The sequence below is a fragment of the Sciurus vulgaris genome (genome assembly GCF_902686455.1).
Source record: "Sciurus vulgaris genome assembly, chromosome: 5".
Classification (NCBI taxonomy): Eukaryota; Metazoa; Chordata; class Mammalia; order Rodentia; family Sciuridae; genus Sciurus; species Sciurus vulgaris.
The window spans coordinates 127,054,429-127,066,769 of NC_136465.1; the positions used below are offsets into that span (position 1 = coordinate 127,054,429).

Below are 12,341 nucleotides of genomic sequence, written 5' to 3' on the forward strand. Positions count from 1 at the left end.
AAGCCCATCACTCCTCCTTCCCCAGATATTGAAGTCATATATGACTTGGATGAAGTCATTTCAGTTTTCTAGGCATCTGTGTATGGACCAGAATTGTCTATGGGCATTTAATGTGATGTTTTAGCAAAGTCTATCCCCATTAATTCCAGGAAGAAGCAGGAAGGAAAGGAGACGCATGTGTGGAGTTGAGAGGGCAAGACTTCTACATTCCCTAGAAAACTGACCTACACCTCATGTATCCGTCCCTACAGCCCATAAAAGCCAGCACTAAGGAGAGAAGCAGCTGGAATCATTCAGCAAAGGAACGACTTTCAGAGGCCTGGCTAGCAGCAGGTGGATTATACATTAGGGTCTTTTATTCTTCAAATAGTACTTATTTTCAGTGGGAAGCAATGTGGCTCTTATGTAGTCAATAAAGAGCAAATTTGGGGTGTTTGCACTTTCAGCCAGTGCAGCTGATTAGTTGTGATGACTCCAGCATCACACTCTTCCCAGCATTGCTCAGAAAACACTGAATTAAAGACTGGAGGACCTGGGTCCTGTCTTGGCAGAGCTGATTTCTCACATGCTGAGGTCTGTAGGAACATGGCTCGGTGGCCAGAACAGTTTGGAATGATCCGGTTGCTGGTACAGTGATTGCTTGGAAAATTTTTTTTTTTTTTTTTTTTTTTTAAGGTGTGCACTTTTATTGAACTGGTCTCAAGTCAGTGTACAGGTAAGCCCTGGCTGCCTCCACACCTCAGCCCACTCTCAGGAAGACCAAAAGCCTTTATACATCTCGAGTTGGGGGACAAAAAAGGGGGCCACAATGGCTGACCATTCAAAAAAAAAACAAAAAAACAAAAAAAACCCCCAAAAAAAGTATTAAGGTGAAGATTAAAAAATTTTGCATTACATAATTTACACAAAAGCAATGCTGTCACCTCCCCTGTATGGACTCGGGTGAGGACTGGGCCATCCTCCAGGAGGAGGAGTGGGGTGGCTTTTGGGAGGGCGAGGGACTTCCTGTAACAATGCATCTCACTATATTTGGAATGACTATTAAAAAAAAAGAACAATGTACAATCAAAGTCCTCGGCCATATTGTAGAACTTTGGGGATGCTCGCTCCAACCGACTGCTGTCACTTTCACCGTTCCAGTTTTTAAATCCTGAGTCAAAAGCGCCAAAACAAAAAACAAAAACAAAAAGGAAAAAAACAAACAAACAAACAAACAAACAAAAAAAGCCATGCCAATCTCATCTCGTTTTCTGCGCAAGTTAGGTTTTTGTCAAGAAAGGGTGTAACGCAGCTAAGTAACAGTCCACCTAGAAGCATTTACGGTGGACAATGGAGGGGCCAGACTCGTCGTACTCCTGCTTGCTGATCCACATCTGCTGGAAGGTGGACAGTGAGGCCAGGATGGAGCCGCCAATCCACACAGAATACTTGCGCTCAGGGGGAGCAATGATCTTGATCTTCATTGTGCTGGGTGCCAGGGCTGTGATCTCCTTCTGCATCCTGTCAGCAATGCCCGGGTACATGGTGGTGCCACCAGACAGCACTGTGTTGGCATAGAGGTCCTTGTGAATGTCAACATCACATTTCATGATGGAGTTGAAAGTAGTTTCATGGATGCCACAGGATTCCATGCCAAGGAAAGAAGGCTGGAAGAGCGCCTCAGGGCAGCGGAACGCTCATTGCCAATGGTGATCACCTGGCGGTCAGGCAGCTCATAGCTCTTCTCCAGGGAGGAGCTAGAGGCTGCAGTGGCCATCTCCTGTTCGAAGTCTAGGGCAACATAACACAGCTTCTCCTTGATGTCACACACGATTTCCCGCTCGGCTGTGGTGGTGAAGCTGTAGCCACGCTCAGTCAGGAACTTCATGAGGTAGTCTATCAGGTCCCGGCCAGCCAGGTCCAGACTCAGGATGGCGTGAGGGAGGGCATACCCCTTGTAGATGGGCACTGTGTGGGTGACCCCATCACCGGAGTCCATCACAATGCCGGTGGTACGACCAGAGGCATACAGGGACAGCACAGCCTGGATGGCCACATACATGGCTGGGGTGTTGAAGGTCTCAAACATGATCTGGGTCATCTTCTCAAGGTTGGCCTTGGGGTTCAGGGGGGCCTCGGTCAGCAGCACAGGGTGCTCCTCGGGGGCCACACGCAGCACGTTGTAGAAGGTGTGGTGCCAAATCTTCTCCATGTCGTCCCAGTTGGTGACAATGCCGTGCTCAATGGGGTACTTCAGGGTCAGGATGCCTCTCTTGCTCTGGGCCTCGTCACCCACATAGGAACCCTTCTGGCCCATGCCTACCATCACGCCCTGGTGCCGCGGGTGCCCTGCGATGGAGGGGAAGACGGCCTGGGGAGCATTGTCACCCGCGAAGCCGGCCTTGCACATGCCCGAGCCGTTGTCAACGAAGAGCGCAGCGATATTGTCATCCATGGCGAGCTGCTGGGTGGCGGGTGTGGACCCGCAGCAGCGGAGCGGAGAGGGGACTGTACTCGCAGGGTGGACGCGGTCTCGGCAGTCGGAAAATTGTTTTGTTTTGTTTTGTTTTTTTCCCCCCATACTTATTTGCTTCAGAGTTCTATGGTTCTAGAGAATGGAAGTCAGAGATCAAGGTGCCAGCAGATCCAGTGTCTGCTGAGGGTTTACTTTCTGGCTCACAGAGAATAACTCTTGCTTGTATCGTGGAAGGAGTGAGTATCTCTCTCAGGTCTCTTTTATGAGAGCACTGATACCAATCACCCTCGAAAGGACTCACCTCTTAAAACCATCACCTGGGGGCATAGAATTTCAACATGTGACTACTTTGGGGACAGGAAGGAACAAACATTCAGAACACAGCAGCAGTTAGCCACACAACTACCTTGAGTGGGTAGGTCCAGAGGTGGTGATGAATGGTCTTGTTTTTCTTTTTTCTTTCTTTCTTTCTTTTTTTTTTTTTTTTCGGTGTGTGTGTGTGTGTGTGTGTGTGTGTGTGTGTGTACCAGGGATCAGTCTCAGGGGAACTCAACCACAGAGCAACATCCTCAGTCCTATTTTGTATTTAATTTAGAGACAGGGTCTCATTGAGTTGTTTAATGCCTCACCATTGCTGAGGTTGGCTTTGAACTCTCTCTCCTCCTGTCTCATTCTCCTGAGCCCCTGGGATTACACCGCACCCTGCTGGTCTTGTTTTTCTTAACAACCTCTTGCTTAGGAGTTGTAGTTATTTTGATTTTAAATGTAGATGAGTCTGGGGATGGGGAGAAATGGAAGAGGAAGGAACTCTTGGGTGTCTAGGGGCTCTAGGAAAAGTCAACAGGAGGCTATTGCTGGGAGAAATCAGACCATACACTTCCTGAAGGGAAACTTTTCTGGTGTTATTTTCCACTGCTCTCTCAGTGTCTGCACCTATCAGGAGCTTAATGCATGATTGTGTTAACTAAGATAAAGTGGCATGGTAGGAAGTGACACCATCACTTGTCACAACCTGCAACAAAGCTTCTCTCCTTGGAGCACTAGGGCTGTCCAAGGAGAGGGGCTTAAGAATGTAAAAATGGGCTGGGTGGGGTGGCACATATCTATGATCCCAGCAACTTGGGAGGCTGAGGCAGGAGGATCACAAGTTCAAAGCCAGCCTCAGCAATTATTTAGTGAGGCCCTAAGCAACTTAGTGGAGCCTGTCTCAAAAAAAAAAAAAAAAAAAAAAAAAAATATATATATATATATATATATGTATATATATACATATATATATGTATGACTGGGGATGTGGCTCAGTGGTTAAGCATCTCTGGGTTTAATCCTCAGTATCAAAAAAAAAAGGATATAAAAATGGGTTAATTAAAATGTCATTAATTTTCACTTTTCTATCTAGCATACACCATGGATTGGAATGAAATGGAGCCAGGACAGCTTTTTGGCATTACCTGACTCCTTGCTGAGAGGTTGGTGCAAATTCAAACTGGAAACCCAGGGCTGTTTTCCATGCTGTGTTAAATGCAAAAGAAGCTGGATTCTGGTTCTCATGCTGGAGAGCTTGCATCAGTGTCCCCTGCAGGGCTCCTTGAAATGTAGATGCTGGGTCCTCCCCCAAAGCATCTGACTTCATGGCTTTGGATATGACTGATAATTAGCATTTCCAACAAGCTCCCAGGTGTGTCCACGCTGCTCTTCTGAGACCACACTTTGAGAGCCAGTGGCGTGGAGGAAAGAGCAGTCACACTGGAGTCGGATGAAGTTGGACTCCTGGCTTACTTGCTCTGTTGATCTTGGTTAGGTCGACTCTGCTTGTCTCATCTTTCTCATCTGCAAAATGGTGACATCCAACTCACAGGACCATTCTGAGGGTTAAACCAAACAGAATGAGTAACACTCCACCAGAGTGACTCATGGCCTAGGATATCGGGTCTTCTTCCCTAATTATTTTAGTGGGATCCTCATACAACACAGGGCTGGTAGAGGGTTTAAATCTTCTGCAATATTGATTTCCCTTTATTGCATTTGTGTCCTGAGGCCTTCACTATTACTGAACCTTTACTATGTGAATGATAGTGTGAGATGGTTTTTATATAATATATAATATTATGTGTTATTCCTTTTTAACAGGTGAGAATATGTAACTTGCATATGAACTCACAGCTAATATGAGGCAGAATATTCACTCTGCACTGCTAATTTGTTTGTTATAATGGTTCCCATGAATCTCCATGTACAGTGATGCCAGATTATTAGGTCCCTTTCTCTAATTACTCACTTGCAAGGCAACAGGAAACACATCTGAGAATATTAAGCAATTATCCTAAGAATGCGAATAAAAAGGGTAGAATTTTGTTATTGTTTGTTTAAGCCAGGATCTAATTCATCTCACCACGCTGCATTGTACAGAGGAGCTCAGCAAATGTTTATGGCATTAACAAATGAATTAAGGGCTCAGATCAAATGGTACCCTCCTTGCCTTAATAATTTCTGGTTTTCCTCCTTTGAGATTAATATGAATCACCTCCTTATCATTCCTATAGAACAACTGGCACTAGTTCTTGAGCAATTGGTGAATATTGTCTTAAGTCTTGGATCTAGAACTTTGGCAGTAGTTGTTATTTATTTTCTTCTCTGGATAATTCACACTCATAGTTTGAGGTACTAGAATGATTTGGAAAAGCAACTCTTCCATCAGAACCTAATTTGAATACTTGCAGGTAAAATTACTCTAAGATAACCTTGAGCCCTGCCTTGTATCCTAAGGGAGATAGTTCTCAACCTTAAAATAAAAAAACAGTTGTTTACCCTGTGATCTCTTGCTTCTTCCATAGAAACCTCTAGCAAATCAGAACAGGAAGCTGCTGTGAGCAAGGGAGTTCACAGCATGAAGTTCACAGGGATGGATTCTCAGAGCAGGAAGGGCAAAACAGTAGTCTTAGGGCAGAGCTCTTAATGGGCACTATTCAAAAGATGCATGGCAAATTTCCCCCTCCTGTTGACTGGCAGTCCTGAAGGCAGAATGATTTTCCATGGGGGTCTGCACATAGCAGTTGGGGATGTACTGGGTTTTGTACCTGCAAAGGGTGGTGGCTTTAAACTATTTCTGTTACAAGAACTGTAAGTTGCTGCTTCCTACTTTGGAGAAGACTCAGTCTTAATATTCTATCCACACAGGTGTGCCAAGCACAAATTTTGGTAGTGTCACAAGTACCTGGGAAGATAATGAAAAAAATCTTCTAAAAGCAACTATTTCCAATAAGTAATATTCAATTAGTATGTGTCAGTGAATCACTGTATCTGTTCTGAATGGTCAGTACCTATAATTATCTACTGTTGAATATTTTGACTAATACCAATTATGGAAATTACTAAAGCAATTCTATTTCTATATTTTGTAAGATAAGTGAGTAATTGAAATGCATGATTTCCTAGCTTTGCACCAATACTGTACTGTTTGATACTGTGTGGGTAAGAATGGGTTAGATGGCAGTTACACCTGACCTATCAGACTTGGAAGAACATCTAATGGTGTAACACCGGACATGAGGTGCATAGAAGGAAAAACTGGCTTTGGCTGAGACTCCAATTAGAAAATGACCCACCATTGCTGCACTCCCCCTCCATTCTTCTCTCCCATCTCCAGGCCACAATAGGAGAGATGGCAGACACAGCATACTCAAATTAGAGAGAAAGCTCATTGCCTGGTGAACACGTAAAGCACATGTTTTGGGGGATATTAGATGAAAGTAATATTTATAGAAATAAGTTGGTAAAGGTGATCCTTAAATTGAACTTTGATCAATTACAGTGCCTATGAAGAGACTAAGAAGTTTGAAATTAATTGAAAGAGACTTGATATGAGGACACACCCATTTTGCACAGACTGGCATAGAACAAGGATACCGTCTGACATAGGATCAGGTGAACATGAACCTGGAATAAGAATAATCCAGGCCACATCCACTCCCAGCACTAGTTTCATCTAGTAAGAGGTTCTTATCGACCATGGCAATAGAGCTAGCTCATGACCCATGCACTGCCCCAACCTGGCATCAAGTACAGCAGAGACAAAGTATGCGATGTAGAGTTCAGTCGGAGGCCAGTAGCGTGAGCTTATCTTTCCTCTTTTTAGTAGGAAATGGAAACCAGAGCCATTGGCATGTAAATAAAAAGTAAGTATATTCACTTCTCAAGGCATGGCACGTTGCTGTAAGAATATGGGAGAATAAAATGCCATATCCCAATGTGTACTTCTGTCCCTAAGATTTGGACTCACATGTAAGGCAATTTGTTGCTCACAAGTTATTTACTCGTGAGTTCTGTCACACTGCACCATGACTTAAATTCTTAAGAGATATTTGGAAGCAAAATGCAAAATTATAGTATGTCAGGTATTTTTTTTTTCTTAGGGGAAGTGAGCAGATGGAAAATTATGTTTGCTTTATCTCGTTTGATATCTTAGGTAGAATATTATTTTAGTTCAATTCCCACATGTTTATCAGACAGTCTTATATCTGGAATCATGTAAGATGCTAGGGTATAAAAGTGATTGACCAAACCCACTTATGAAACCCCTCTTTTATTACTGAGATATCTTACTAAGGTGTACATATATATACCTTAATTATTACATTAGTTTTGTGTGTGTAAATGGGAACAGTGGTGGAGTCTCCCCACTGCTTTTTATTTTAAAGACAATATCATTGATTACCTGTTTTAAAAAAAGGTTAATAAAAAAATTTCTGAGTGATGTTGGTAGAGTTTTCTCAAAGGATAAGTGTAAATCACAAAGGAGAAACCAGCCCAACATCCTCCTCCTGTGCTGTCCCTTCTCAGCAGCTGTGTCCCAGGGAGCACCCACCATCCTCTGGTCTTCATACTTCCTAGAATCCCCAGGTAACCAACCTTCAGTCTCAGGGGAGACGAGGCTGACTCTTCTCACAAAGTTAGAGTTTTCTGTCTTTTCTTTCCCTTATCCACAAACAGAAATGAATCCTAAAGCATTTTTTAAGAGGAAAGAGAATTAAATTTGCCAAATTCCAGAAAAGAAAGAAGTAAAGAAGGAGCCTGGGGAAAGAAAGAAACATTGAAAATCACACATATTTCACAAGTACAAACTAAACAATAACTAGGTGGGAAAACTGGTGTGGAGTGGCCAGGGCGGCCAAGATGAGGCTGTTGGCTGCCATATGTATGGTTGTTTTTTTAGTCTTAACTCAGCACAGTAGTTATTAAAATACCTGAGTAATTTGGGGCTCATTGAATCAGTAGGAAGACACTGGTCAGTCTGAATGTTGCTTCACAGTCTAGTTCCTATCAGCCACGTGGGGGCAGCATGAGGATCCCAGACTTCAAGATTCAATTTTACCTGGTTTCTTTGTCTCCACAGGGTTTGGAAGACAAATCAACAAGTTATGACTCTGTATGTGTTTGTGTGTGTGTGTGTGTGTGTGTGTGTGTGTGTGCATGTGCGTGTAAGACCTCCACCATGACTAAATATAAAAGCTATAAAATTTCCTGTGACCATCTGATGATAATCTCACAATGTTTCTACCAGTAACACTGTGTGTGTTATTACGTGTGTCTCATCTTCTCTGGTTGGGTATGGGCACCATGATAAGACCTCATTCACAGCTTTCAGTGGTTAGATTATGAAATCACTCCTCAAAGAAAAATTTTGAGGGCAGAGTGTAGAATCCACTGGAATTTTCTAGGAAACATGAAGACCTCTGAGTTCTGTTCTTAATTTTCCAAAGCCTCACCCTATGACTAGTCAAAGAGATTTTGTTGTTCATTGGTGAACAATTTGTTGGCTTGGAGACTTAAAAATTCCTCTGGAGTGAAAAAGAGGGGCCGCACAAACACCAGCACTACCACTAGTATCAAGGAATCCCAGGACCCTGGGCCTTGTGGGAAATTCCTCCTGACATAAACCCCATCAATGGACATCTGAGGACCCAGGTACCCTAATAATTCTCACACATTCTGTATGCATTGCCAAATGCCTAATGAATGCTGGTTCCTGTGTGGGCTCTAGGGATGGATGGGAGTGGGGATTAAGAAATGAAGAAAACCTTCCTATGCTCTCCTATAGGAAGAAACGAGAAATCTTAAAAGGCTTCAGATTCACATGAGTTCTCAGCACACAGAGCAACACTTACTTCATAGTGGGCAAGTGATAAATGTTAAGTTAGAGGAGGAGGATCTAACCCTCAGAGAATGCATAGGTTTGATGACTCTCTTTAAACATCATAGATTCTCTCTAAAGTTGTTTTATTTTTTAAAAATCCTGTGATTCTTAGAATTCCACAATTCTGGGAAACAAACACAAGATGATCTGTCAGGTTGGGGAGTTCTACTCCATGGTTATCCATAGACAATTTACAAAGTAAATGGCTGTGTGGTTGACCAAACCACAGATGAGTTCCTTAGGGACCTACGTGGAATGCATATCTAAGGCACGATGGAGATTAGGCCTGTACCAGAGTAACTCACAGCACTACACACTGCACCAAAAGCATAGCAGTCTATCTTCGAGGCTAGAGTTAGTGTAGGACAAGAGCCTCTCCTCATATCACAGACTCTAGACTGCTTTGCAGTAAGGTGAACATTATTAGCAAAGAATTCCACATAAGGGAAGCTCTTGGAAAAATCCTCAGAGAAAGAAGCCTTCATCAACCTCAGAGGCTGTTAGGTGCCTTGCAGCATGCTCTTGGAGTTCATGTCCTGCGGAGGACAGATCATATCCTCCTACTTCCATCAAGGCAGGGATTGGATATATTTTTACTCACTACTGAATCCCCAGCACCTAGTGTAGTATCTGGCCCAAAGTCAACACTAAGCAAACAAAACCAAGCAGAACTTCTGTGAATGAACTTGTGCTATCATTCCAGATTTAAGAGCTATTGTATTACTGGGCCACTCAGCAAACTCATTGCTGTTAGCTCTGTCAACTTGCAATGCTACTCACTTTCCCACACTATTAAAAAAACTGAAGGAGATATATGTATATATTTGTGATGTAAGGGCGATTATGTAGATGTACATATTCACATATATAGAATATATATATTATGTGTAGGTATAGATATATGTATACGTGTGTATATGTATACATGCCTGTGTGTGTATGTATGTAACGATTGTAAAAGTTAACAGCATCCCAGTGATAGGGAGACTGAGGCAGGAGGATTGTGAGTTCAAAGTCAGCCTCAGCAAAAGCAAGGCACTAAGCAACTCGGTGAGCTCTGATTCTAAATATAATACAAATAGGACTGGGAGTGTGGCTCAGTGGTTGAGTGCCCCTGAGTTCAATTCCTGGACCCTCCCCCCCAAAAAAAAGTTAACAGCAAATTGAGAAAAATTATATGCTGTAAATATGATAATAGGTTAATATCCTTATTGTATATTAAAATTAAGTAAAATTAAAGAGAAAGAAATCTAATATTTAAAAGTTGACAGTAGCCTCTGTACAGACTGGCTGCATATTAGGATTATTTTGGGAAGTTTTAAAGATCCTGATGCCATTTCACCCCCAGAGATTCTGATAATGGTGTGGGGCATGGCATGGGCATTGAGTTTTCAAGAGCTCCCACAATGAGTTTTCAAGGTGTATTAGTCTGCCCAGGTTGCTATAACAAAATACTACTGGGTGGCTTAACCAATAGAAATTAACTTGCTTACAGTTCTGGAGTCTGAAAGTCCAAGATTAAAGGCATGGTTGGTTTCTGGTGAGACTTCTCTTCCTTTTCTTAGAGATGGCTGCCTCCTTACTGTGTTCTCAAATGGGCTTTTCTTTGTGTTTGGGGAGAGGGAGAGAGAGAGAGAGAGAGAGAGAGAGAGAGAGAGAGAGAGAGAGAGAGAGAGAGAGAGAGAGAGAGAGAGAGAGAGAGAGTTCTTTTTATAAGGACTCCAGTCCAGTTGGATCAGTTGGATTAGGACCGCATCCTTATGACCTCATCTAACCTTAATTACCTCCTCAGAGGCCCTATCTCCAAATGCAGTCATATGGGAAATTAGATCTTCAACCTGAATTTTTGGGAGGACACAAGTCATTCTGTAATATCTGATGATTCTAATGTGGGGCTAAGGTTGCAGAGCAATGGTCTAGGAACAGAGAGCATATCATTTTGAGCAGATTTTGTCATTTTGGGGGGAATCTCTCAGAATCCAAAGCCAGTTGTTATCCCCTACTTCCAAGGAAGTGCTCAGGGAAGGAAACTTTTCCTGGTGTTTGAAAAAGAAGACATGTATGGTGAAGGAACAAGGACCCTTTTAGGAGGAATGGGATCAAGATTTGACCACTACCTTTTTGAGATTCAACCTTGCATTGGTTTGAGATAGTCCCAAATGAAGATTTACTAATAGGAAAATATTCCAGGAAAAATCATGAGAGGAGAGATAGTGGTAATTTGGGCCCAATATGGGGCCATATTTATAGCAGTAATTAAAAAAAAAAAAATGACTGATGGCTCCAGGACTCTTTTTACCCAAGGTATTTTGTTGGTCTGGCTCAATGTGTTTTCCCTGCAAGTATGTGGCATGGTGATTGATAATTCCATCAGGGTGACATGGGCTGGGAGAATATCAGTTCTCTAGTGGAAAGCTGTATGGTAGGTTGGCATAAAAAAAAAAAAAAAAAAAAATCCATGTGCATCCTTTTCCCAGCTAATTATGTGAACTCTGTCAGGGAAATGATTCTGCTTGGCTCCACAGTTCAACCTTCTTTGAGGATATTAAGAATGTGGTTAATTATCAGTTCACTGCTCTCTTTTTAGCTGTGGATTAACCTGAACTGCTAGTTTCCTTGCCTCCAAATCTTTTTCTTGGACTTGTGAGTGATAACTATTAGGAATGTGGAAGTCTTTACACACAAGTACCTTCTATGTGCTAAAAGAGAAAGCTCTGAGGTGCCCCAGCCATGGCACTCAGCTTCGGGACCCTCTGAGCGATGGAGGCAGAGTGTGCTGGCACCGCCACCGGAGGATGGAATTCAATCCAAGTCCCAACAACCCTTGAAGCCCTTCACATGCTCTTAGTGAGTCTGAGTGAAGCATCACTTTAGATGTGGTGAGAAGCTGAAATGGAAACTATTACATCAAAACATTTCATTTAGTGAGGGGACTATTTGGAAAAATCCTACTTTTTTTTTTTTAGGGAACAAAGAGAAGTTGATGAAAGGATTTGAGGTTATAATGACCAAAGTCTCCACTGCCTCCCTTCCTTCCCCCACCCTTCTTCCAAAATGGAGAAGAGAAATAAAGCCAGAGAAATGTCTTGAATATTATAAGCCTGGCAGGCCAGACTTTTAGCTAGGATAGCGTGTAGTTGTAATACCTTTTAATTACAGTTGTATAATTATAAATAGGAAAGAAATTAAAAGATGAAGATGTGGTTTGTAATGAAATTACCATAAGTACCATGGCAAACTTTAAAGTCGTCACAAAAATTCATAATACAAAAACATGAATTGGAGGTTAACTTCTCCCAAAACTAGAAATTAAAATTTTGTGGATTCGTGGCCTTCCTTGTTAGTTTGGTATTTCCTCCTCAGTACACAAAAGCACTGTTAGTCATGCAGACATAAACAGACCTTTAAAGAATCAAAGTCCTGGTTGGTAACTCTTATGATCTCCAAGCACTTGGGCAAGCTGACATAGAAATGACTTGAGTTCCAGAGACAAATGGTGGAAACATCAAAAGAAATCTAGTCCAACTGCCTGGACGTTTTTGATTACTTCTCCTTTTGGAAGCAAGCATATGTTTTGTTTGTGATGAACGATTTATCTTGAAATCTTTATTTAAACCCACGTTTTATTTCCCACTGAACTGACAAAATTTTGTGATTGAGAATAGGGGACTGTAATTGTAAATTGCTACACTG

At 42.2% G+C, this 12,341-nt stretch overlaps 1 protein-coding gene across 1 annotated transcript; it reads right to left on the reverse strand.

Annotated features, from left to right (window-relative positions):
• Positions 1-1,089: 1,089 nt before the first annotated feature.
• On the reverse strand, positions 1,090-2,464 carry LOC306662482 (actin, cytoplasmic 1-like). The gene is given in 2 exon segments (XM_079142196.1): positions 1,090-1,675; positions 1,678-2,464. Coding segments are annotated over 2 exon segments (1,125 nt in total). The 5' UTR covers positions 2,435-2,464; the 3' UTR covers positions 1,090-1,307.
• Positions 2,465-12,341: the final 9,877 nt, after the last annotated feature.